General features: G+C 44.4%; 1 protein-coding gene across 1 annotated transcript; it reads left to right on the forward strand.

Moving 5' to 3' along the window:
* CLMP (CXADR like membrane protein) lies at positions 1-27,475 on the forward strand. The gene is made up of 7 exons (XM_031653865.1): positions 1-30; positions 107-433; positions 13,802-14,003; positions 14,688-14,855; positions 15,323-15,445; positions 22,119-22,260; positions 23,527-27,475. Exons 1-7 carry the CDS (start codon positions 1-3, stop codon positions 23,825-23,827), a joined length of 1,293 nt encoding a protein of 430 aa, XP_031509725.1. The 3' UTR covers positions 23,828-27,475.
* The last annotated feature ends 249 nt before the right edge of the window (positions 27,476-27,724 follow it).

Consider the following 27,724-nt stretch of genomic DNA (forward strand, 5'->3'; position numbering starts at 1 on the left):
ATGAGCAATTTCATTGTTTATAAAGACCAAGTAAGGTAAGAAAGACAGGCACTAGTAGGATGTAATTTGGGGTGGTTAAAGAAGATGTGATGAATTCAGTTAACAGAGGAGCCAGTGTGAGACCAGGACTTCCAGTACTCCTAGTCTAGGACTCTTGCAACCTCTTGACACGCCCTTGCCCACAGGAACATCCCATAATTTTTTGTTGTCATATCTGTTCCCCATACATTGCCATCCAGTCTCTGCATTACTCATTAAAGATTTTCTTCTTCCAGTTTCCTACTATGTTGGAACCTTGGGGACTCACACTGAGATCAAGAGAGTGGCAGAGGAAAAGGTCACTTTGCCCTGCCACCATCAACTGGGGCTTCCAGAAAAAGACACTCTGGATATTGAATGGCTGCTCACCGATAATGAAGGCAACCAAAAAGTGGTAAGTAGACACCTGGCTGGAGTCCTTCCTCCTTCTTCTCCTTCTGCATTTGCCTTTCTGCAGTCTTCCAGTCTTTCTTATTGGCTCTGAAAGAGTTAGAATTCCTTTTTCATCTGGCTTCTACTTGAAAGACTTTAGACACAAAACTATAGAGACGAAAGAGTATTGCTGGGCATGATGGCTAACGCCTGTAATCTCAGCATTTTGGGAGGCCAAAGCAGGTGGATCACCTGAGGTCAGGAGTTCGAGACCAACCTGGCCAACATGGTGAAACTCTGTCTCTACTAAAAATAGCCAGGTGTGGTGGCCCATGCCTGTAATCCCAGCTACTTGGGAGGCTGAAGCAGAAGAATCACTTAAACCCAGGAGGCAGAGATCGCAGTGAGCTGAGATCATGCCACTGCACTCCAGCCTGGGTGACACAGCAAGACTCCATCTCAAAAAAAAAAAAAAAAAAAAGAAAGAAATAATAATTAGCCAGATGTGGTGGCACAAACCTGTAGTCTCAGCCACTCGGGAGGCTGAGGTGGGAGGATCACTTGAGCCCAGAAGTGCAAGGCTGCAGTGAGCTATGATCACACCTGTGAATAGCCACTGCACGTGAGCCTGGGCAACATAGCAAGACCCTGTCTCTAAATAAATAAATAAGAAGTTGTCTGGCCGGGTGCAGTGACTCACACCTGTAATCCCAACACTTTGGGAACCTGAGAGGGGTGAACTGCTTGAGTCCAGGAGTTCAAGACCAGACTGGGCAACAGAGACTCCCTCTGTACAAAAAAAAATTTTTTTAATTAGCCAGATGTGATGACACATGCGCATAGTACCAGCTTCTCAGGAGGCTGAAGTAGGAGGATTGCTTGAGTGCAGAAGGATCACTTGAGCCCAGGAGGTCAAGGCTGCAGTGAGCTGAGATCACACCACTGTACTCCAGCCTAGGCAACAGAGCCAGACACTGTCTCTTAAAAAACAAAAACAAAACAGAAGCAAAAGAAAGAAAAAAGTTGTCCTTTCCTCTTCTCTGTCTATACCACTAATTTTATAACATGGTTTATGTTGGGAGGAGCTAAGGTCTTCACTGAAAACAGATTTCAGGATCACTGTTGTAGTTTAACTTGCTTAAACAGCTATCTACATCACTTCATAATATTGATATTGCTTGTCATTTTGTTCTCATACAGTAACATTCTAAGATACTATCTGTTCTCTGTAGAGCGAGGTCACCTTAACCTGAGTAGGTTTATTGATTTATTTTTTTACTTTGAGATAGAGTCTCACTCTGTTGTCCAGGCTGGAGTGCAATGGCTCGATCTTAGCTCACTGCAACCTCCACTCACAGGGTTCAAGCGATTCTCCCGCCTCAGCCTCCTGAGTAGCTGGGATTACAGACGTGCACCACCATGCCTGGCTAATTTTTGTTGTTTTTAGAGATGAAGTCTCACTCTGTCGCCTAGGCTGGAGTGTTGTGGCGCCATCTCGGCTTACTGCCACCTCCGCCTCCTGGGTTCAAGCGATTTTCGTGCCTCAACCTCCCAGGTAGCTGGAATTACAGGCGTCCACCACCACACCCAGCTAATTTTTGGTTTTTTAGTAGAGATAGAGTGTCACCATGCTGGTCTGGAACTCCTGACCTGAGGTGATCCGCCTGCCTCGGCCTCCCAAAGTGCTGGAATTACAGGCGTGAGCCACTGTGCCCGACCTCTGAGTATGTTTATTTTAACAGCTTCTTGGTCAGCCTAGATTTGATACTCTCAGTTCTGAATGAAATGATGTTCATGTTTATTACAGCCCATGTTCCTGTAATAAAAATCCAAGAATGACTCTGATAGATTCTCTTCTTTGATCACACTTGAGGCAGGTTCCTAAGGTCTTTCTGACTAGAGCTAATCTTGGGCTTCCCTTTCCGCCCTCGTAGAATACCTTTTGAGCAAGAATGCTGCTAAGTCAGGTTAGTGAAAATGCTCCACTCTTGGTATCTTATCACCCTGTCCTGCCTACAATAATAATCCTATCAAGCAGGTTCAGCCAGAAACCCCATCACCCCGATGTTTCCTCTCAGTAATTTCACGACCCCCATCCTGCTCCTTGGTTGTAAACTCCTCTTGTTCTTGCTGGAATCAGAGTCAAGCCCAATCTCTGACTCACAGTGGTCTTCATACCTATTACCGTGGCCCCTCTGGAATACAGTCTGTCTTACTATCTTTAACAAGTTTCGGCCGGGTGCGGTGGCTCACACCTGTAATCCCAGCACTTTGGGAGGCCGAGGTGAGTGGATAACCTGAGGTTAGGAGTTCAAGACCAGGCTGGATAACATGGTGAAACTCTGTCTCTACTAAAAATACAAAAAAATGAGCCAAGCATGGTGGCATCTGCCCATAATCCCAGCTACTCGGGAGACCGAGGCAGGAGAATAGCTTGGAGCCAAGATCGAGCCATTGCACTCCAGCCTGGGCAATAGAGCAAGACTGTCTCAAAAAAAAAAAAAAAAAAAAGTTTCACTGGATAATTTTCTCATTAACAATTTCACACATCTAACTTTCACCCAAGTATTTTCATTTGATTTAAAGAAAAAAGGACTTGCTTGGTTATATAACCAAGTGAATATAAGGATTAGGATGTTAATTATTGATTTCAAAAAGCCCCTGATATGGCTTTAAGCAGTCACAATTCCCTACTTGTCTTCAGTTGATACTGTGAAGCAAGGATGTCCATTTATTCAATCATTCAGATTACACAAATTTATTTAGCACTTACTGTATGCCATGCTAGGTACCAGGATACAATACTGAAGAAGACATCATAGTCCTTGCCTTCTTAGAGGTTATAGTGAAAAGACATTCAATAACTTTACAAAGAGCCTGGCACAGTGGCTAGTGTCTGTAATCTCAGCTACTCAGGAGGCTGAGGTGGGTGGATTGCTTGAACCCAGAAGTTTGAGACCAGCCTGGGTGAGACAGTGAGACTCTATCTCTTAAATAATTTTTTTTTTTTTAAGAAAGGAGGGGAGAGGTAGGTAGAAAGACAGGAACAAAGGAACCAATAAAAATTAGCAATATGCCAGGTACAAATCTGTTTAGCACATATTATCTCATTTAATTTAATATGTGCCAGTTGCAGTAGCTTGTGCCTGTAGTCCCAGCTACTTGGGAGGCTCAGGTGGGAGGACTACTTGAGGCCAGGAGTTCCAGATGGCCTGAGCAACAGAATGAGAACTCCCATTTCTAACACAATTTTTAAAATTTGTTAATGTAATACTCATAACTAGAATTAATGGGCTCATTTTACAAATAAGGAGCTGAGGTATACCCACATGTTCGTAAACACACAAACATAGTGAACAAATTGCATAAAGTCACCTAATTTGCATTTTCAAATTAGGCACCCTGGGCTGGGCTGGGCGGGCACAGTGGCTCATGCCTGTAATCCCAGCACTTTGGGAGGCCCAGGCGGGAGGTCCACTTGAGCTCAGGAGTTCAAGACCAGCCTGGGCAACATGGTGAAACCCCACCTCTACTAAAATTACAAAAATTAGCGGGGCGTGGTGGCACGGGCCTATAATCTTAGCCACTTATGAGGCTAAGGTGTGAGAATGGCTGGAGCATGGGAAGTCGAGGCTGCAGTAGGCAGAGATGGTGCCACTGCACTCCAGCCTGGGTGACAGAAGGAAACCATCTCAAAACAAAACAAATGAACAAAAAACAAATTAGGCAGCCTGACCTCAGTGCCTGCTCTGCGAACCACTAGCTGTATTACCTTCATAAATAATTTGAAAGTGCAATATGTGCTATGTAGGCTTCTTCTCCAAGAAAACACCAAGTGGCGGAAAAATCCTGATCTAAAACATCAAGAGAGATCTGCATCCATCTCCATTCAGAGTTTTACAGTTGCTCTGCAGGCGATGGCACAGAATGACTGCCAGAAAGTTGAGCTGCTCCATCTGTTCTATACAAGTCCTAACAAATTGTTCCAGGTCCACCAGGAATGACACAATACAAACAGCCCCAAACCACTAAAATTAGTATTTTTAATTTTTTTCTTTGTTTGCAAAAGGACTAAATTGATGTTCATTTTTCTCCCATCAACACCCTGATGAACTGCTTAGTCTCAGCACCATATTTCTGAGAATTAAAAACAAAATAGGCCAGGCACAGTGGCTCGCACCTGTAATCCTAGCACTTTGGGAGGCTGAGGTGGGCAGATCTTTTGAGGTTAAGAGTTTGAAACCAGCCTGGCCAACATGGTGAAACCCTGTCTCTACTAAAAACACAAAAAAATCAGCCAGGCGTGGTGGCAGGCACCTGTAATCCCAGCTACTTGGGAGACTGAAGTAGGAGAACTGCTTGAACCCGTGAAGTGGGTTACAGTGAGCAGAGATCGCACCACTGCACTCCAACCTGGGTGACAGAGTGAGACTCCGTTCCCCCCGCCCAAAAAAAGACTATCTTGCAATTGTATAATTTCACCTTTCCAAAGATGTCAGATGCTTGCCTGTATGTTATCCCTTTTTTCTTCATTAAATATTGAGACAGTCTCAGCCTAGGCAACACAATGAGACCTATCTCTTAAAAATATGTGAGTGATGGCCAGGCGTGGTGGTTCACACCTGTAATTCCAGCACTTTGGGAGGCTGAGGCCGGCGGATCAGGAGGTCAGGAGTTCGAGACCAACCTGACCAACATGGTGAAACCCTGTCTCTACTAAAAATATAAAAATTAGCCAGGAGTGATGGCGGGTGCCTGTAGTCCCAGCTACTCAGGAGGCTGAGGCAGGAGAATCGCTTGAACCCAGGATGAGGAGGTTGCAATGAGCAGAGATCACACCACTGCACTCCAGCCTGGGTGACAGAGTGAGACAACGTCTCAAAAAAAAAAAAAAAAAAAAAGTGTATGTCAGCCTGGGCACAGAGGCTCACACCTGTAATTTCAGCACTTTGGGAGGCCAAGGTGGGCAGATCACGAGATCAGGAGCTTGAGAGCAGCTTGGCCAATATGGTGAAACCCTGTCTCTACTAAAAATACAAAAAAAATTAGCTGGGCCTGTTGGCACACACCTGTAGTTCCAGCTATTTGGGAGGCTGAAGCAGAAGAATCACTTGAACCCGGGAGGCGAAGGTTGCAGTGAGCTGAGATCGCATCACTGTACTCCAGCCTGGGCAAAAAAGCGAGACTCCGTCTCAAAAAAGAAAAAAAAATTGTGGCCGGGCACAGTGGCTCACGCCTGTAATCCCAGCACTTTGGGAGTCCAAGGCAGGCGGATCACAAGGTCAGAAGTTCAAGACCAGCCTAGCCAATATGGTGAAACCCAGTCTCTACTAAAAATACAAAAATTAGCCAGGTGTGGTGGTATGTGCCTATAGTCCCAGCTACTTGGGAGGCTGAGGCAGAAGAATTGCTTGAACCTGGGAGGTGGAGGTTGCAGTGAGCCAAGATTGTGCCACTGCACTCCAGCCTGGGCGACAGAGTGAGGCTCCGTCTCAAAAAAAAAAAAAATAATAATAATGTGTGTGTCTTTGTGTGTGTGTGGAGACAAGATTTTAGGGAAAGCGAGGAAAAGCAGATGGAGTCAGACCTACCTGAATGTACTATGCACTGTGATAGAGGTATGCCCCAAACACCAAAGGTTGAAGCAGGGAGTCACCATTCTAACTGAGGAGTCAAGAAAGACTATATACAAAAAGTGGTCCTGGAGCTTGATCTTGAGGCCTTGTATAGGTGTCGTTGAGGCAAAAATAGAAGAGGAAAAGGCATTTCAGAAGGAAAAAACTGCATAATCAAAGCCGAGATCTATCAGGAGGCACTGAAACAAGAAACATCAGATTTGGGGACAACGAGGTTCAGAGATGTGAGGGCAGGGGTCAAAGGTGAGGTATGGTCCAGACTGCATTGGCACAGGTGTAACATTCAGAAGGCCAGGCCATCATCAGTGCGCACAGGTGATTGGGAAACAGATTTTCAGCCCGGAGAGTTTTGCTACATAAATGTGTGGAATTGTGGCAGGCCATTTCTCCCTAACAATCAAACAGACGGGCCTGCATGACAGTCACACAGACAGGCATGCATAGCACTCCAGTTACACAGATGAATTTCCACAGCACTGCCTTAACACTGAGCAAATAATTAAACCTAGGGAAATTGGTGCCCAGACATCAAAGCTAGAAATGAAACATATGGTCAGTAGGAGACTTGCATAGGCTTCTTCCTATCCTGGAGCAAGTCAAAATAATGGAGACAATCTCACTTTCCTAGTGCCAGAAGCCGTCTTGGGTTGACGAAATCTGAGACAAGTCAAGGTAACAGAGGCAGTTGTCTGAATAGATTTATTGGAAAGTCTAAGGCAGCTCTTCAGACCAAGCAGTAAATGAAATAAGATAGAAATAATCACTCCAGCTGGGCACGGTGGCTCGCCTGTAATCCCAGCACTTTGGGAGACTGAGGTGGGCAGATCACTTGAGGTCAGGGGTTTGAGACCACCCTGGCCAACCTGGCGAAACCCCGTCTCTTCTAAAACTACAAAAATTAGCTGGACGTGGTGGCATGTGCCTGTAGTCCCAGTTATACAGGAGGCTGAGGCATGAGAATCGCTTAAACACAGGAAGCAAAGATTGCAGTGAGCCAAGATAGCGCCACTGCACTCCAGCCTGGGTAACAGAATGAGACTCTGTCTCAAAAAAAAAAAAAAAAAAAAAAAAAGAAAAAAGAAAGAATCATTCCAGTACCACAGTAGATAGGCCTTGAAGATACTGGGACCCTCACAGCTTAATCGAACTTAGCAAGCATTTTTTTTGGCCTCTGACCTTCTAGTTGAAACAAAATTAGTTACTTACTGACTTAGGCAAATGCTATACTGCACACAGGCACATAATCCCAACCTATATAAGCACTAAGAAAATGGTACACTTTTGAGTTGGTCCGGTGGAATTATCTCCAGCATTCTCTCTGTATCTGGTTACAGTGATAAATTCCCTTCTTTCCTAGTTTGTCTGCTTCTCGTTATTGGGCCGTGAGAAAATGCAACCAGACCCAGCTCTTTCCGGGAACAGAATGACTAGTATTCTTTGGGTATTGGGCCAAACAATTTTTAAAACCTTAGGGGCCTTCTTGAACCCAGAACCGGGTTAATAAAAATGATAATGCTACACTTGAGTGCTTACTATCTCATTCCCACAAAAATCCTATGAAGTAACGCAGCCCCCATTTATAGTTCAGGATCTTAAGGCTCAGAAAGGATACGTGATCAGAGCCAGGAACACAGCTGTCGGTGGAGAGGCTTCCGTTTGGAGATCATTTGACTTCCCAGACAGCAATCCCAATCACTGCGGCCTGGCAGAGTTTTTTTTCTTTTTCTTTTTCTTTTTTTTTTTTTTTGAGACGGCGTCTTGCTCTTTTGCCAGGCTGGAGTGCAGTGACACAATCTGGGCTCATGGTAACCTCCACCTCCTGAGTACCTGGGAGTACAGGTGCACGCCACCATGCCCGGCTAATTTTTTTTTTTTTTTGTATTTTAGTAGAGACGGGGGTTTCACAATGTTGGCCAGGCTGGTCTCGATCTCCTGACCTCGTGATCCACCCGCCTTGGCCTCCCAAAGTGCTGGGATTACAGGTGTAAGCCACCACGCCCGACCTAGCGTTTTTTCAAAATCTGTATCACGACCAATTAGTGGATCCTAAATGACAAGAAATTTTGTTTTTGTTTTTGAGACAGAGTTTCGCTCTTGTTGCCCAGGCTGGAGTGCAATGGCGCAATCTTGGATCACTGCAACCTCTGCCTCCTGGGTTCTCCTCCCTAAGCCTCCTGAGTAGCTGGGATTAGAGGCATGCACCACCATGCCCGGCTAATTTTGTATTTTTAATAGAAACAGGTTTCTCCATATTGGTCAAGCTGGTCTCGAACTCCCGACCTCAGGTGATCTGCCCGCCTCGGTCTCCCAAAGTGCTGGGATTACAGCCGTGAGCCACCGCGCCCAGCCTTTTTTCTTTTCTTTTTTTTTCTTTTTTTTTTTTTGAGATAGAGTCTTGCTCTGTCACCCAGGCTGGAGTGCAGTGGCGTGATATCGGCTCACTGCAAGCTCCACTTCCTGGGTTCACGCCATTCTCCTGCCTCAGCCTCCCAAGTAACTGGGACTACAGGTGCCCGCCACCACACTCGGCTGATTTTTTGTATTTTTTAGTAGAGACAGGGTTTCGCTGTGTTAGCCAGGATGGTCTCAATCTCCTGACCTCTTGATCCGCCCACCTCAGCCTCCCAAAGTGCTGGGATTACAGGTGTGAGCCACTGTGCCCGATCATTTTGTTTTCTTTTAACACAGACTAGACAATATCAGAGCATACTGCACATATACTCATGAAACTTATGTTTCAGTTATATATGTATATGCTGTGTCATTAAGAAAAAGATGGGTTTTTTTTTGTTGTTTTTTTGACTGAAGCAGTGGCATGATCTTGGCTCACTGCAAACTTTGTCTCCTGGGCTGAAGCAATTCTCCTGCCTCAGTCATCTGAGTAGCTGGGACTACAGGCGTGCGCCACCATGCCCGGCTAATTTTTGTAATTTTAGTAGAGACAGGGTTTCACCATGTTGGCCAGGCTAGTCTGGAACTCCTGACCTCAAGTGATCTGCCTGCCTTGGCCTCCCAAAGTGCTGGGATTACAGGCATGAGCCCTGGGACAGAAAAATGTATTTCTTAATGTGAGTCTGTTGAAAACAGTTTTAAAGTGCTTGCTGTACTGTTCTTCTAGCAGTCCAAAGCAGCCTGGTTCTACTTTGGACCACAGCTACTAAGATTCTTCAAATTCAAATATACATTTCAAGACAAAGGCATCTCTGGATGCTAACCCAAATACTAAAATAAACAAGCAGCTGGGCGCGATGGCTCATGCCTGGAATCCTAGCACTTTGGGAAGTTGAGGCAGGTGGATCACCTGAGGTCAGGATTTCGAGACCAGCCTGACCAATATGGTAAAACCCTGTCTCTACTAAAAATGCAAAATTAGCTGGTGTGACGGTGCATGCTTGTAATCTCAGCTACTTGGGAGGCTGAGACAGGAGAATCGCGTGAACCCAGGAGGCGGAGGTTGCAGTGAGTGGAGATTATGCCACTGCACTCCAGCCTGGGCAACAAGAATGAAACTCCATCTCAAAAATAAGTAAATAAAATAAAATAAACAAGAAAGAAATTCCAAAGTCCTCAGGCCAAAAAGGTCACCCACCTCTCAAAGCCCACAAAACCCCAAAGTTCCTAAAAATTACCCAGTGCTTCACTGTCTCCTAGGTTTTGCCTCTCTTCATTCTCCTAGAAAGTACAAACTGACTTCATTGTAGGTGATTATGCATCTGGGGGAAATACGGACAAATCAGAAAGAAAGAGAAACATTAATAGAGCACCTATTAAGTGTTCCAAGCTTACCTGCCTTATCTCCAGGTGTAAGTCCCCCTTACTTTCAGTCTTTGAATGGAGACAAACTCTAGAGCTTCCAGTTTTTTCCTGTTGTTAATGCATTTCCTTCTTTTCCAACTATCCCAGCAATTCTGCATTACTAAGGCAGCTCTACCAACTGCCAAGAAACCTACCCTTCCAGCCGGGCATGGTGGCTCACACCTGTAATCCCAGCACTTTGGGAGGCCGAGGTGGGCAGATCACCTAAAGTCAGGAGTTCTAGACCAGCCTGACCAACATGGAGAAACCCTGTCTCTACTAAAAATACAAAATTAGCCGGGCGTGGTGGCGCATGCCTGTAATCCCAGCTACTCAGGAGGCTGAGGCAGGAGAATCATTTGAACCCGGGAGGCGGAGGTTGTGATGAGCCAAGATCACGCCATTGCACTCCAGCCTGGGCAAAAAGAGTGAAACGCCATCTCAAAAAAAAAAAAAGAAAGAAAAAAGAAAAGAAACCTACCCTTCCTATGGAGTACAACAGGATGTTGGGCCAACACCCCACAAACATTTGTTTTGTTTTGTTTTGAGACAGTCTCGCTCCATCCCTAGGCTGGAGTGCCATGGCGTGATCTCGGCTCACTGGAACCTCTGGCTCCCAGGTTCCAGCAATTCTTCTGCCTCAGCCTCTTTAGTAGCTGGGACTACAGGCGTGTGCCACCACACCCAGTTAATTTTTGTATTTTTAGCAGAGATAGGGTTTCACCATGTTGGCCAGGATGGTCTCGATCTCTTGACCTCGTGATCCACACGCCTTGGCCTCCCAAAGTACGGGGATTACAGGTGTGAGCCACTGCACCCAGCCACAAACATTTATTTATTTCTTTTTTTTTTTTGAGACAGAGTCTTGTTATGTTGCCCAAGCTGGAGTGCAGTGGCATAATCTCCACTCACTGCAATCTCCGCCTCCCAGGTTCATGTGATTCTGCTGTCTCAGCCTCCTGAGTAGCTGGGATTACAGGCACACACCACCACACCTAATTTTTTTCTTTTTTTTCTCTTCTTTTTTTTTTTTTTGAGACAAGAGTTTCGCTCTTGTTGCCCAGGCTGGAGTGCAATGCCACAATCTCGGCTCAATGCAACCTCTATCTCCCGGGTTCAAGTGATTCTCCTGCCTCAGCCTCCCCAGTAGCTGGGATTACAGGCATATGCCACCATGCCCAGCTAATTTTGTATTTTTAGTAGAGACAGGGTTTCACCATGTTGGTCGGGCTGGTCTCAAACTCCCGACTTCAGGTGATCTGTCCGCCTCAGTCTCTCAAAGGACTGGGATTACAGGTGTGAGCCACCGTGCCAGGCCACCTGTCTAATTTTTGTATTTTTTAGTAGAGACGGGGTTTCACCATGTTGGCCAGGCTGGTCTCGAACTCCTGACCTCAAGTGATCTGCCTGCCTTGGCTTCCCAAAATGCTGAAATTACAGGTGTGAGCCACCACACCCAGTTACATTTTTTCTTTTTTTTTAAATTTTGTTTATTTTTTGAGACAGGGTCACATTCTGTCACCCAGGCCAGAGTGCAGTGGTGCAGTCTCGGCTCACCGTAACCTCAGCCTCCTGGGCTCAAGCAAACCACCAGCCTTGGTCTCCCAGAGTGCTTGGATTACAGGGGTGAGCCACCGCGTCTGGCCCCCACAAACATTTAGAACGAGTACCACATCCAGGAGAAGGGCTGTGATCCTAGCTCTTCCCTGTCTGTGCCTAAAGCAGAGGGCTTTCCCTTGAGTGCTAGGAACCTCATGGAATTATCTGCAATATGTGAATTTTTTCTGGGTCAGAGTTCATAGGTTTTATCTAATTGAGACAACCTTCTCAGGAAAGGATCTGAGGAGCTGCGGAGCATCATGTGATCGAGGGCAGGGTCGAGGACTTGAGTGAAATGATTTGGAACAACTGCAGCTGAAATGTGCCTGGGAGACGTCCATATGCTTGCATGCCTTTTTTAGTGCCCTTCTGTGTATCTGGAATGCTCCGTCCCGGCCTTTTCTCCTTGCCTCTCAAAGCTTAGCTCAAATGCCACCAACTTTTCTGGGACACTCTCCTTGATACTATTTCAAAGAAATCATTTCTTTTTCTCTGTTTATGTCTTTCCTTGTTAATCTCACTTGATTATAAATCACTTGAACCAAAGAAGAGATTTGCTGGCCTGGCGCCGTGGCTCACACCCGTAATCCCAGCACTTTGGGAAGCCAAGGAGGGTGGATCACCTGAGGTCAGGAGTTTGAGACCAGCCTGACCAAAATGGTGAAACCCCGTCTCTACTAAAATAAAAAAGTAGGGCCAGGCGCAGTGGCTCACGCCTGTAATCCCAGCACTTTGGGAGGCTGAGGCAGGCAGATCATCTGAGGTCAGGAGTTCAAGACCAGCCTGGCCAACAAGGTGAAACCCCAGCTCTACTAAAAATACAAAAATGAGCAGGGCGTGGTGGCATGCATCTGTAATCCCAGCTACTCAGGAGGCTGAGGCAGAATTGCTTGAACCCAGGAGGCAGAAGTTGCAGTGAGCCAGGATCGCACCATTGTACTCCAAACTGGGTGACAAGAGTGAGACTCCGTCTAAAAAAAAAAAAAAAAAATATATATATATATATATATGTCCGGCTTAGTGAAATAGGGCAAAGGAAGCAATCAGGTATGCATTTATCTCATGTGTGCAGAGGGGTAACTGTGAGTTCTGTCCATCCTTTGTCCACAAGCAGTCTCCTTGTGGGCAAATTGTGCAGGAGTACTGTAAGCTTTTTTTTTTTTTTAAATCTTTGTAGCTATCTTATTTGTTATTCAGGAACAGAATGGAAGGCAGGCCAGGTGTGGTGGCTCATGCCTGTAATCCCAGCACTTTGGGAGGCCAAAGTGGGGTGGATCACTTGAAGTCAGGAGTTCAAGACCAGCCTGGCCAATATGGCAAAATCCTGTCTCTACCAAGAATACAAAAGTTAGCTGGGCATGGTGGTGTACACCTGTAATCCCAGCTCCTCAGGAGGCTGAGGCAGGAGAACTGCTTGAACCCGGGAAGCGGAGGTTACAGTGAGCCAAGATTGCGCCACTGCACTCCAGCCTGGGCAACAGAGCGAGACTTTGTCTCAAAAATAAATAAATAAATAAAACCAAGTAAACAGTCCTGTCTCATAGAAGTCTCTCAAATACTTTAAAAAAACAAAAACAAAAAAAGAACAGGAGGCAGGTTTGCCAGGCACAGTTCCAAGCTTGACCTTCCCTTTGGCTTCCCGAGGGGTCCTGAGGTTTATTTTCCTTTCACAAGTCTTTGCCTAATATACGCGTAGCTCTACACTTGCACATTTTCCTCCTTTCCTTGACTTAGCTATGTGAACTTCAGTATGTAACTCAAACTTAAAATTCCTTACCTGTAAGACGGAGTGGTTCTGAGCATTTAATATTACTTTATAACTAAAAATGCTTCACAAATATGAAGTGTTACTATTTTTGGAAGGAGAGGCAAGGCCTAGGCAAAAGTACTGTACTTTTAACTTTTATTTAGAACAGAGGTCTTGTCGGTGGCTCACGCCTGTAATCCCAACACTTTGGGAGGCCAAGGTGGGCGGATCACAAGGTCAGGAGATCGAGACCATCCTGGCTAACACAGTGAAACCCTGTCTCTACTAAAAATACAAAAAAATCAGCCGGGCGTGGTGGTGGGAACCTGTAGTCCCAGCTACTCAGGAGGCTGAGGCAGGAGAATGGCATGAACCCAGGAGGCAGAGCTTGCAGTGAGCCGAGATCGTGCCACTGCACGCCAGCCTGGGCGACAGAGTGAGACTCCGTCTCAAAAAAAATAAGAATAAAAAAAGAACAGAGGTCTCTTGGACTCTTAGTCCCAGGCTTGACTATTTTGTGCCACTGGGAGTACTCCCTTTCCTCTTCTTCACACCATCAGGAAAGGCAGGCCGAGAGTTACACTGCTTGACTCTGCCTCGGTCTATCCCACAGGTGATCACTTACTCCAGTCGTCACGTCTACAATAACTTGACTGAGGAACAGAAGGGCCGAGTGGCCTTTGCTTCCAATTTCCTGGCAGGAGACGCCTCCTTGCAGATTGAACCTCTGAAGCCCAGTGATGAGGGCCGGTACACCTGTAAGGTTAAGAATTCAGGGCGCTACGTGTGGAGCCATGTCATCTTAAAAGTCTTAGGTAAGATAGCATGCCAAAGTGAATGTCTACAGCTTATTTCTAAGGTATCTAAGAGGGATAGTCATATGCATCACGGTGGTACAAAAGTTCATGTTCAGTACTTTGTATTATACATTCAGAAGTCACCTCGTCCAGTTCCCTGGGAAGAAAGGTGTATCTTCTGTATTATAGCCATAATAAAAAATGAAAATATAAGAGCAATTTTCCATAGTTGTCCATTACAAAACATAAATATTCTCTAATATTTAAGTAGGATCTTCATATTTAAGTCTCTCAGATATGATTCAAATTCACTTGTTTTTTGACAGCAAGAGCTACTAAGTTCTACTTAATTGCTTCCAAATTAATACACTGCTGTATCAGCAAAACCATGCTCAACTTTCCTAAAATGTCCAATAATAATGTGTCTTCTTTGAGAAGTAATGAGGCAGCCTCTGACCCAAAAATTACAACAGCACCACTGGAGTTGGGGGTATGTGTGCTTAGGGGATGGAGGTGGATGTTTTTCTGGGGGTAGTGTAAAACAAGGCTAGTTGAATCCCCACTCAAAAGTTGACCAAAACGGATGGCTGGAGAAGCAACTCAATAGGACATAATTTTTCCATTGAATCTGGTTTTTCCATTGAATCTGGTGTTTGGGGATCTTTGAATCGTTACACTTTTGCTTGGTGGTGTTGTTGCCAGTGAGACCATCCAAGCCCAAGTGTGAGCTGGAAGGAGAGCTGACAGAAGGAAGTGACCTGACTTTGCAGTGTGAGTCATCCTCTGGCACAGAGCCCATTGTGTATTACTGGCAGCGAATCCGGGAGAAGGAGGGAGAGGATGAACGTCTGCCTCCCAAATCTAGGATTGGTAAGTCATTTTCCTACCAATCTACTGAGCCAACAAAACAGTCCTCTATCCAAGAGCTCTAAATCAGCTTTGTCAGCATTTCACTATGTGACCTGAAATACCCTGCTGAACCTCCTGAACATCCATTTTTAAAATCCATTAACTAGAACAGAAAATCTGCCTTTCCTTTCCTCAAATGACATGTAAAAGCAGTAAAAGAGATTAGAAGAAATGTACTACATACATCCACTGTATCTAAATATTATGTTTAGTATCCCTTAAATGGTCACAATCTTTTGTAACTTTTGAGGATGTGCTGCAACTTAAAAAAAATGTTTATCTTTATTCTCATGTTCCCATAGCGTATCTTTTCCATCATTTCATTCTTATCAAATAGTATTACAGAATCTCAGGTCAGTGACAAAGTAAAAAATAAATACAGATACCATCACTAAAGGGATTTACAGTCATTCTTTCTGCTTGTGCAGACTACAACCACCCTGGGCGAGTTCTGCTGCAGAATCTTACCATGTCCTCCTCTGGACTCTACCAGTGCACAGCAGGCAACGAAGCTGGGAAGGAAAGCTGTGTGGTACGAGTAACTGTACAGTGTAAGCATCCAAAGGGGTTTTAGTTTCATTTTTTTGTTTGCTTTTGCATTGTAGATCAATGTTAAGACATTCTAATCATGAGTAAGAGTAAGGTTAAGGTCAAAATCTTTATCTCCAGAAGGATATGGCTATCACCAAAAGAAATTCAGTAGTTCCAAAGACCACTTAACAATTGACTGGTCAGGCACAGTGGCTCATGCCTGTAATCCCAGCACTTTGGGAGGCCCAAGTGGGCAGATCTGTTGAGGTCAGGAGTTCGAGACCAGCCTGGCCAACATGAGTGAAACGTTTCTACAAATACAAAATTAGCTGGGTATGGTGGTGGGCCTATAATCTCAGCTACTCAGGAGGTTGAAAGGGCAGGAAAATGGCCCTGAACCTGGGGGCCCGGAGGGTTGCAGTGAGCCAAGATCATGCACTCCAGTCTGGGCGACAGTCCCGAGACTCCCTCTCAAAAAACCAGCCAGGCGTGGCGGCTCCGCCTGTAATCCCAGCACTTTGGGAGGCCGAGGCAGAGTGAGATCCCACCCAAAGGTCAGGGAGTTTAAGACCAGCCTGACCAGCATGGGTGAAACCCATCTACATAAGATACAAAAAATTAGCCAAGTGTGGTGGCACACACCTGTAATCCCAGCTACTGGGAGGCTGGGGGCAGGAGAATGGCTTTAACCTGGGCCTTGAGGGGTTGCAGTGAGCGAGATGGTGCCATTGCCTCCAGCCCATGGACATCAACAAAAGAAAGCAAGCCAGAGCTACTAAAAAATACAAAAACTAGCCAGGCGGTGGCCGAGCTGTAGTCCCAGCTACTCGGGGAAGTGAAGCCCAGGAAAATGCGTGAACCCGGGAAGTGAGGAGCTTGCAGTGGCTGGAATCCAGCCACGCCTCCAGCCACAAGCGACAGAGCCAGACTCAGTCTCAAAAAAAAAAAAGAAAACAAAACAAACAAAAGAAAACACCAGTTGACTGTATTTACAAATATGGCCGTTAGCAATACCCCTAAAAGAAATTCACTATATCTAGGAGGTGCCAAACACCATTCCTAAAAACAAAACAAACAAAATGCTTGAAGCTAGTTATATGCCACCTACGATTCTAGGCAAGCAAGGTAAAATTTCTCCTCTCTCCCACAGAGAGTATTCGTGAATCCATATATGCATGTGCGATGCCCGCTGCGATGTGTGTACGATGTTATAATCAAGCATTTGATTTGCCTCAAGTAGAGATGAGAGATAGTAGCAGGTGACTAAGACCTTTAGCTGTGGATTCAGATAGCTGCCTGGATTTCAATCACAGCTATCACTAACTCTGGCGTACCCATGGCATATTTTCCAATCTATAAAGGAGAATAATAGTTAACTATCTCATGAGTTTTTCTTTTCTTTTTTTTCTGGAGACAGGTCGCCATAAGCCCATGCTGGAGTGCAGTGTGAAGCGATCTTGGCTCACTGCAGCCTCTGCCTCCCGGGTTCAAGTGACTCTCCTGCCTCCACCTCCCGAGTAGCTGGAATTGCAGGCACATGCCACCACACCTGGCTAATTTTTGTATTTTTGTAGAGACAGGGTTTCGCCATGTTGGCCAGGCTGGTCTCGAACTCCTGGACTTAGGCGATCCACCCTTCTTCACCTCCCAGAGTGCTGGGATTACAGGCATGCGCAATGGCACCTGGCCTCTTAGAGTTTTTCTGAAAAGTTAATAAATGAACACATTTACTTACAACTGCCTAGGAACAGAGCTTGACATACAGTGGGTATTTGATAACATTAGCTATTATTATTATTTCTCCTTAATCAATGTAGTAACTTTAGACTTTTGAACAGAATCCTACAGCCACAAGCCATGCTTGCAGTGTTAACATTTATTTGGCGCAATAAATAGTATGCCAGGCTTATAATCTAGAGATTGAGTCTTGAAAAAAGACAGGATAAACCAAGTTGAAAGATAAAAGGAGGCAGGGCGTGGGTATTAATCTTTGTTAAATTGTCTTCATAACATCTTTGTTAAATTGTCTCTAATTTCTCAAATGCTCCTTGGACCACTTTTAAAATTTTCCTAGCCTCCACCCTCTTTTTTTCTTTTGAGACGGAGTCTCACTCTGGCACCCAGGCTGGAATGCAATGGCGTGATATTGGCTCACTGCCACCTCCACCTCCCAGGTTCAAGCGATTCTCCAGCTTCAGCCTCCCGAGTAGCTGGGACTACAGGCACGTGCCACCACACTTGGCTAATTCTTGTATTTTTAGTAGAGACGGGGTTTCACTATGTTGGCCAGGCTGGTCTTGAACTACTGATCTCGTGAGTCACCTACCTCGGCCTCCCAAACTGCTGGGATTACAGGCATGAGACACTACACCCAGCACCCCCTTATTAATAAATTAAATAAAACCTTTGTCAGAATCAATATTTTACTGTTTTCAAAGTTATAATTCAACATTCTGTGCCCATTTTGGTTTAGCTGTTTTTTCATTGATTTGAAAGAGTTCTTTATTATGTATTTATATACTCTGCTTATTAGATTTTGCACTCTGGTGGTTTAAAAAATATATCTATGTAATTATTTGCTACTTCTCCCTTCAAGAGGTATACCTTTGTCCAGGTGCAGTGGCTCACACCTGTAATCCCAACACTTTCGGAGGCCAAGGTGGGCAGATAGCAAAGTCAGGAGTTCAGAGACCAGCCCCAGCCAACATGGGTGAAACCCCATCTCTACTAAAAATAGAGAAGATTAGCTGGGAGGCATTGGCTGGCCACATGCCTGTAATCCCAGCTACTTGGGAAGACTGAGGGCAGAATCCAGCGAACCCGGGAGGTGGAGGGTTGCAGTGAGCCCCTAGGTGCACATGCACTCCAGCCTGGGCAACCCAAAATGAAACTCCATCTCCCAAAAAAAAAAAAAAAAAAGAAAGTACACCTTCATTCTCATAGGTATGAGATCTGAACTTAGTGACGCATTTCTGATGAATATAATACAGCAGAAGTGATGGGTAATACTTCTACATCTGCAAAAGCACTGCAGCTTGCTTTCTTAGATGTTAGATCTCTTAGATCTCAGATCACTCAGATCCTCTCCTAGATCACTCACTTTATGGGAAGCCAGCTGCTTTAAGAGCCTTATATAGAGGCCCACTTTTTTGTTTTGTTGTTTTGTTTGTTTTTCAGATGGAGTCTCACTCTTTCACCAGGCTGGAGTGCCAAAGTGATCTCGATGCTGCAAGCCTCACCTCCTGAGTTCACACCATTCTCCTGCCTCAGCCTCCCGAGTAGCTGGGACTACAGGCACCCACCACCACGCCCGGCTAATTTTTTGTATTTTTAGTAGAGACGGGGTTTCACCATGTTAGCCAGGATAGTCTGGATCTCCTGACCCTGTGATCCGCCCGCCTCAGCCTCCCAAAGTGCTGGGATTACAGGTGTGAGCCACCGCGCCCAGCCAGAGGCCCATGTTTTATGTTTTATTTTAAGCAAGGAAACTGAGGCCTCCAGCCAACAGCCATGTGAATGAGCCAATTCAGAGGCAGATCATCCAACACCAGTCAAGCCTAGGAACAGGGCTTGACACATTGTGGGTGTTCAGTAACACTAGCTATTATTATTATTAACAGCTTGCTGGATTAGACATCGAGCTACAAAGTTGCAGACTATAATTCCTGAGGTCATCTGTTTAACTGGTAGAGAAATTATTTCCATCTCTACTAGACAGAGATCTACAAGTTGCCCTTACAGAGTTGTATATTACTAAGCTCTTTACTTCTTTTGTCTATTTCCAAGTTTCAGATAACTTTTCTTAAAAACACAACAGTCAGGCCAGGCGTGATGGCTCACACCTGTAATCCCAGCACTTTGGTGGGTCGAGGCGGGTGGATCATGAGGTCAGGAGTTCAAGACCAGCCTGGCCAGCATGGTGAAACCCCATCTTTACTAAAAATACAAAAAATTAGCTGGGCATGGTGGCGTGCGCCTGTAATCCCAGCTACTCGGGAGGCTGAGGTAGGAGAATCACTTGACCCCAGGAGGCAGAGGTTGCACTGAGCTGAGATCAGGCCACTGCACTCCAGCCTAGGTGACAGAGAGAGACTCCATCTCAAAAACAAAATAAAACAAAAAAAAAGTAACAGGCAGTTTTCGGGAAAAAAAATAAAAAATGGTCAATAAACATAAATACAGAGGCCCCCCAAAATCCTTTTTTTCCCCACTAGGTTGAGAAAAAAAATCACCCTTTTAATTTTAAGCTATCAGTTTAGTAAATATAAAAACTGTAGAATCGATATTAGAAAGGTTATGAGGAAACACGTTCTTTTACATTTTTGACTAACATATACATTGGGAGCACAATTTAGCTTTATCTATAGATTTCTGAGGGGTAAAATATATTAAAGTAAAACTTATACAAAGAAGAAGGATAAGAGTACAACTTGATAGATTTTCTTTTTTCCTTTTTTTTTTTTGAGACGGAGTTTCGCTCTTGTTGCCCAGGCTGGAGTGCAATGGCACAATCTGGGCTCACCGCAACCTTCACCTTCCAGGTTCAAGTGATTCTTCTGCCTCAGCCTTCCGAGTAGCGCTTGCGCCACTACGCCCAGCTAATTTTGTATTTTTAGTAGAGATGGGGTTTTTCCATGTTGGTCAGGCTGGTCTTGAACTCCTGACCTCAGGTGATCTGCCCACCTCAGCCTCCCATAGTGCTGGGATTACAGGTGTGAGCCATAGCGCCCGGCCGATAACTTGATAGATTTTCAAAAGTGAAGGTAACTGTGTAATCATGATTAAGAACCTGTTTCTGGCCAGGCACGGTGGCTCATGCCTGTAATCCCAGCACTCTGGGAGGCCAAGCTGAGCGCATCACATGAGGTCAGGTGTTTGAGACCAGCCTGACCAACATGCCAAAACCCCAGCTCTACTAAAAATACAAAACTTAGCCAGGCAAGGTGGTGCACACCTGTAATCCCAGCTACTCGGGAGGCTGAGGTAGGAAAATCACTTGAATCTGGGAGACAGAAGTTGCAGTGAGCCGAGATTGTGCCACTGCATTCCAGCCTGGGCAACAGAGTGAGACTCTGCCTCAAAAAAAAAGAACCTGTTTCTAACTCCTGCTACCTCTCCATAATCCAGGTTTCTAACTTTATGGATTACTTTTCCTATCTCAAAACTTTAAATAAATGGAATCATTCCATTGTGTCTGGTTTCTTTCATTCCCTATTATATTTCTGAGACTCATCATTGTTGTTGCTTATAGCTACAGTATGTTATTTTTCATTGTTTTAGGGTATTTCATTGTATAACTGTACAATTAGTCATTCATTTTATTTCAGATGCAAAAGTGCATTCCATTTTATCCAGCAATATTTCTGTGAATTTATCTTTTAGATACATGCCCCAAGTGTCCAAATACATATGGAAAATAATGATATATAAACATTTTTTTCTTTTTTTTTTTGAGACGGAGTTTCACTCTTGTTGCACAGGCTGGAGTGCAATGGTGCGATCTTGGCTCACTGCAACCTCCGCCTCCCAGGTTCAAGAGCTTCTCCTGCCTCAGCCCCCTGAGCAGCTGGGATTACAGGCCTGCGCCCCACGCCCAGCTGATTTTTGTATTTTCAGTAGAGACAGGGTCTTGCCATGTTGGCCAGGCTGGTCTCGAACTCCTAGCATCAAGTGATCCATCCGCCGCAGCTTCCCAAACTGCTGGGATTACAGGCATGAGCCACAGCACCCAGAGATATATTATTTTCAATTGTGAGAAATTGAAAGCGACCTAAATTTCCATTAACAGATAATCCATCTAGATTATATGTCCTGGAGCTGGGGCAGTGGGGAAAACAGCATTCTCTATTTGAAATTACTCAGGTAAAATAACTCCATTCCTTTGAGACCTTAAATAAAAATATCCAAAGTCCAATTTCTTTAAAAAATAAAATTTTGGCTGGGCATGTGACTCACGACTGTAACTCCAACGTGCTTTGATGGAGGCGGGTGGACCACCTGAGGTCAGGAGTTTGAGACCAGCCTGACCAACATGGAGAAATCCCGTCTCTACTAAAAATACAAAATTAGCCAGGCATGGTGGCGCATGCCTGTAATCCCAGCTATTTGGAAGGCTGAGGCAGGAGAATCGCTTGAACCTGGGAGGCAGAGGTTGCGGCGAGCCAAGATCGTGCCATTGCACTCCAGCCTGGGCAACAAGAGCGAAACTCCGCCTTAAAATTAAATAAATAATTATATCATTTTGTTTTAATAAGAATAAATAGGCTGGATGCAGCGGTTCACACATGAAATCCCAGCACTTTGGGAGGCCAAGGCAGGTGGATCACCTGAGGTCAGGAGTTTGAAACCAGCCTGGCTGACATGGTGAAACCCTGTCTCTACTAAAAGTATAATAATTAGCTGGCCATGGTGGTGCACGCCTGTAATCCCAGCTACTCAAGAGGTTGAGGCAGGAGAATCACTTGAATCTAGGAGGTGGAGGTTGCGGTGAGCCGAGATCGCGCCAAGCCACGATAGTGCCATTGCATCCCAGCCTGGGCAACAAGACCAAAACTCTGTCTCAGAAAAAAAAAAAAAGACCTGGAAATACTCATTCTGTCCAGAGCTTAAGTTTTTTTTTTTTTTTTTTTTTGAGTTCATGTATTTCCTAGCTTATGTTTGGTTTTACTTGTGCTTTTGCTTCTGAGAAAATAGATGTACAAAGCATCGGCACGGTTGCAGGAGCAGTGACAGGCATAGTGGCTGGAGCCCTGCTGATTTTCCTCTTGGTGTGGCTGCTAATCCGAAGGAAAGACAAAGAAAGATATGAGGAAGAAGAGAGACCTAATGAAATTCGGTAAACTTCTCAAATCCCCACTTTTACGGGGCTTCTGTTTTAGGGCCAGCACTATAGTGACCAGTCAACATAAATGTTCTCAGTTTTCTCTTAACCATAAATCTGTTAAAAGGATTATCCTGGTAGGTAAGAAGTTCCAGTCTAGGGACAGAATGTATGGTTTACCTGGACTTTGTTGTAAAACTGTCTTACCCTCAACAAACACTTAAAAGTTAAATTAGGCTGGGCGTGCGTGGTAGCTCATGCCTGTAATCCCAGCACTTTGGGAGGCCGAGGCGGGAGGATTATTTGAGGCCAGGAGTTTGAAACCAGCCTGGTCAACATAGACTCCATCTTTACAAAAGAAAAAAAAAGGCCAGGCGTAGTGGCTCACGGCTGTAATCCCAGCACTTTGGGAAGCTGAGGCAGGTGGATCACGAGGTCACGAGATCGAGACCATCCTGGCTAACAGGGTGAAACCCCGTCTCTACTAAAAATACAAAAAATTAGCCGGGCGTGGTGGTGGGCTCCTGTAGTCCCAGCTACTCGGGAGGCTGAGGCAGGAGAATGGCATGAACTTGGGAGGCAGAGCTTGCAGTGAGCTGAGATCACACCACTGCACTCCAGCCTGGGCTAAAAAAAGCAAGATTCCGTCTCAAAAACATAAAAAATAATAATAATAAAATAACCAGGCATGGTGGCCCATGCCTGTGGTCCCAGCTACTCGAGAGGCTGAGACAGGAGGATGACTTTAGCCCAGGAGTTTGAGGGCACAGTGAGCCATGATTGCACCTCTGTACTCCAGCCTGGGTGGCAAAGCAAGAGCATGTCTCAGAGAAAAAAAAAAACAAAAGTATATGTGTGTATATATATGTGTGTGTATATATATATATACACACATAAAACAGTTCAACTTACATTACTTCTGATTCACTTCTACTCATAATGGGCATACAATGAAGAATGGGCATACCTATCCTATAGGCCATGAAAGGGTTTATGCAGACAAACCGTGAATCAGAAGGAGTGCTGTCTAGACCATCTCAATGGTAAGATCCTATCCTCCCAGTATAATAGAGCTGACCTGTAGGCTAACAAGATATACATTTGCGTGAGCCAAGCATTAAGTCTTAAGATACGAGGAAGTATCTATGTCTCTAAATGGTTGCCTTCTGATGGTATTATCTGAGGTTTACAGCTTAGGAAACCTCAGAAGGAAGCAATCATAGTGGAGCAATCACAGATCTGCCAGTGTTAAAGTTTATCTTTGCTGTTTTTTCTCTTCAGAGAAGATGCTGAAGCTCCGAAAGCCCGTCTTGTGAAACCCAGCTCCTCTTCCTCAGGCTCTCGGAGCTCACGCTCTGGTTCTTCCTCCACTCGCTCCACAGCAAATAGTGCCTCACGCAGCCAGCGGACACTGTCAACTGATGCAGCACCCCAGCCAGGGCTGGCCACCCAGGCATACAGCCTAGTGGGGCCAGAGGTGAGAGGTTCTGAACCAAAGAAAGTCCACCATACTACCATGACCAAAGCAGAAACCACACCCAGCATGATCCCCAGCCAGAGCAGAGCCTTCCAAACGGTCTGAATTAGAATGGACTGGACTCCCACACTTTCCTAGGAGTCAGGGTCTCTGGACTCTTCTCGTCTTTGGAGCTCAAGTCACCAGCCACACCCCTCGAACCAGATGAGAGGTCATTTAAGTAGCAGTGAGCATTGCACAGAAGAGATTCAGATAAGCACTTTTCTTATATGATACCAAACAAGCAAAAGGATGTAAGCTGATTCATCTCCAAAAAGGCATCTCATTGTGCCTTTAGACCAGAGTAAGGGAAAGCAGGAGTCCAAATCTATTTGTTGACCAGGACCTGTGGTGAGAAGGTTGGGGAAAGGTGAGGTGAATATACCTGAAACTTTTCACGTGGGATATTTTGTATCAGTGCTTTGATTCACAACTTTCAAGAGGAAATGGGAGGCTGTTTGTAAATTTTCTATGCATTTCTGCAAACTTATTGGATTACTGCAGTTATTCAGACAGTCAAGCAGAACCCACAGCCTTATTACACCTGTCTGCACCATGTACTGAACTAACCACTTCTAAGAAACTCCAAAAAAGGAAACATGTGTCTTCCATTCTGACTTAACTTCATTTGTCCTAAAGTTCGGATATTAATTTCAAGGGGAGTTGTAATAGTGGGAGATGGAGAAGAGTGAATGAGTTTCTCCCACTCTATACTAATCTCACTACTTGTATTGAGCCCAAAATAACCAAAAGGAGACGAAAATTTATGACAAAGGATTGTGAAGAGCTTTCCATCTTCAAGATGTTATGAGGATTGGTGACAAACATTAGAAATATATAATGGAGCAACTGTGGATTTTCTCTCAAATCAAATGCCTCTAAGGACTTTCCTGCTAGATATTTCTGGAAGGAGAAAATACAACATGTCATTTATCAATGTCCTTAGAAAAGATTCTTCCAGAGAAAAAGGGATCTAGGAATGCTGAAAGAGTAACCAACATACCATTATAGTCTATTCTTTCTGAGAACATGTGAAACCAGAATTGCAAGACTGGGTGGACTAGAAAGGGAGATTAGATCAAACTTATCTTAATATGTCAAGGAAGGTAGCTGGGCATGGTGCCAGGCACCTGTAGGAAAATCCAGCAGGTGGAGGTTGCAGTGAGACAAGATTGTGCCATTGCACTCCAGCCTGGGTGACAGAGCGAGACTCCATCTCCAAAAAAAAAAAGTCAAGGAAGGATAAAAGGAAGTTCAGTATTGTACCACACTTGGAACTTCCTCTATTTCTTCCATTTTAGAAGGATGTGAACCTGGAACTTTTGATGATTCTAAGCCTTAAATTATCAAAAAGATCAGGGATTGCCAATGCTTCTAATGGCACTGCAAGTATATATCATAATCATTCCCTCCTAAAAGTGATAAATGAGAGAAATTCAGTATTTTCCCAGGCTCACCTCCAGAAGTCTAGCTCTGGGCTGGAAGAAAAGGGAACTAATATTTAGGGAAGAGATGAGAATAATTAGTGGGTGGCAGGAGAGGGCAGAGCTAGTGCCTGCCAACATTTTAGTTGTCAGTATCTTAGAAAGAATTAGCAAAAATAATTCACCAGGATAGCTGCTGAAGAGATGATGAATGGGAGAAGAAAGATGTTTGAGAAATAAAGAAAACAGCACCCTCCAATACAGTAACTTGCCTTTTTAATAGTTTTGACTACCCTTGATACCTATAGCACAAATGCTGGACCTGAATCAGCCCTTCAAGGACCCTAGCACAAATGTCAACTGATCACCACTGGGAGAGTAGAAAACTTTTTTTTTTTTTGAGACGAAGTGTCACTCTGTCGCCCAGGCTGAAGTGCAGTGACACCATCTCCGCTTACTACAGCCTCTGCCTCTCGGGTTCAAGTGATTCTCCTGGCTGGTCCTCCCGAGTAGCTGGGATTACAGGTGCCTGCCATCACACCCAGCTAATTTTTGTAGTTCTGGTAGAGACAGGGTTTCTCCATATTGGCCAGGCTGGTTTTAAGCTCCTGACCTCAAGTGACCTGCCCACCCTTGGCCTCCCAAAGAGCTGGGATTACAGGTGTGAGCCACTGCACCTGGCCCAGATTACTTTTTTTTTTTTTTTGATAGAGTCTTGCTCTCATCATGCAGGCTGAAGTGCAGTGGCGCATCTCAGCTCACTGTGACCTCCACCTTCCGAGTTCAAGCGATTCTCCTTCCTCAGCCCCCGGAGTAGCTGGGATTATAGGCGTGCGCCACCACGTATGGCTAATTTTTGTATTTTTAGTAGAGATGGGGTTTCGCCATGCTGACCAGGCTGGTCTCAAACTCCTGACCTCAGGTGATCCACCCGCCTTGGCCTCACAAAGTGCTAGGATTACAGGTGTGAGCCACAGCGCCCAGCCCAGAATACTTTTTAAAAGAACAGCAGGTTAGAGGAAAGAAAAAAATTAATGCTGAATGTGGTGATGAAAGCATGTTTCTAAAATGGGAAGCTGATGCTTAAAGAGGAAAGGCTAATCTGGGATTTTGCCCCATTTCTCTGGTTTTTCACTCCTATATTTAATTCTCACAATCGTGTCATCACATAGTGCAAAAAACAAAATTCTTGTAAAGTCCCCAGGAGTCTATCCTTGGGTGAAAGTTTTAACCCGAGTGTCTTCCTCTAAAAAAGGTGGGAAATGAGACATTGAGGAATTAACATATAAATGTCTACTATGGGTTTAAGAGGACTGGTGTATTTGGAATGCTTCTTATACTAACACTGTCTCATTGTAAAATATAAAACCCCTCACTCTGACTACATTTTTATTCCTCTGGTAGTGTGGTATCCAGGCAACATATCACTTCTGCTATGTAATTCTGAGAATTCTCATTTCTAGAGTACCTGAGCCAAACAAATACACTATGGAGGCTGCAACTGTATCATCACTAGCAATTTGCTCTTATCATTATTTACTACCTTTGAACCTAAGATTTCCTGCCTATGCTTTTGAAAGCAAAAATCAGTCTCCTTTGCATGAAAAAGAGCCTTAGATTTTTAAACGTTAATTACCAGAAAGCTAAAATACCAGTTGACTACCCAAATTATTTTGGAAATCTACCCATCATGGAAGTCTACAACAAACGAATAAAACAGATTACACTAAGAGCTGAGAAATTCAAAGGAATTGAAGATTCTGAGAGATAAACTGTTCAAGTCTTAGCAATGATATTGCACTTCTCTTTGACAGGTTCTGGGCTTAAGTTAGAGGCCCTACTGGTTCCAAACCATATTCCACTGATTTTGCAAGTAAAATAAATGATTTTGAAATAGGAAACAAACAAAAAAAGGAGAAATAACTAAATAGTAGAAGAAAAACTGTAGGAAGAAGATGCAGATGGAATGATGTGGACGTTGAGTAACCATGTCAATAAAATATATAAACCAAACTTAAATTTGTGAAATAAGGAAGTTGGTACCTTTGTTGTTACAGTGTATAAAAACAATTTCAGAACTGCTGTTGCAAAAAGACATATATAGTTTTGCTTCCTTCTGGTGTTAAGCTGTTTATATTTCAGTTTCAGTTTTAACTTCTAAGTTGCCTTGTAATTGGGACTGTGTTTGAGCATCACAAAAACCAAATATTTATTATGGATGCATCTGTATCAGCAATTAAAAAATAAACAAGTAAAAGTGATACTGTAGGAGAAGCTGAAGCTCATATAACCTGGACTGGAAATTTGTTTATCAGCTTGCTGCCAACAGAAGAACAGAAGAACTCAGACTGAATATGATCTATTATTTATCAATTTCAGTCACAAATTTACCAAGTACTTTTTTCTCTCAAAAGGCAAGATGCTAGGTATAAGTTGCACAGGGGACACCAAGAGAGTTGCTGTCCTTAAGGACTTTATCAAAATTAATGAAATAATAATTACTAAGCAAGTATTTTGTGCCTAGGTGAAGTGCCAACAG

This window comes from Papio anubis, chromosome 12 (genome assembly GCF_008728515.1).
Source record: "Papio anubis isolate 15944 chromosome 12, Panubis1.0, whole genome shotgun sequence".
In the NCBI taxonomy this organism is placed as follows: Eukaryota; Metazoa; Chordata; class Mammalia; order Primates; family Cercopithecidae; genus Papio; species Papio anubis.

Excerpts from the sequence above, each read along its gene's own strand:
- CLMP (XM_031653865.1), top strand. The coding sequence starts at position 1 with ATGAGCAATTTCATTGTTTATAAAGACCAA. Across the intron at positions 15,446-22,118 it reads GGTACGAGTAACTGTACAGT|ATGTACAAAGCATCGGCACG; the intron begins GTAAGCATCCAA and ends CTGAGAAAATAG. Across the intron at positions 22,261-23,526 it reads GAGAGACCTAATGAAATTCG|AGAAGATGCTGAAGCTCCGA; the intron begins GTAAACTTCTCA and ends TTTTCTCTTCAG.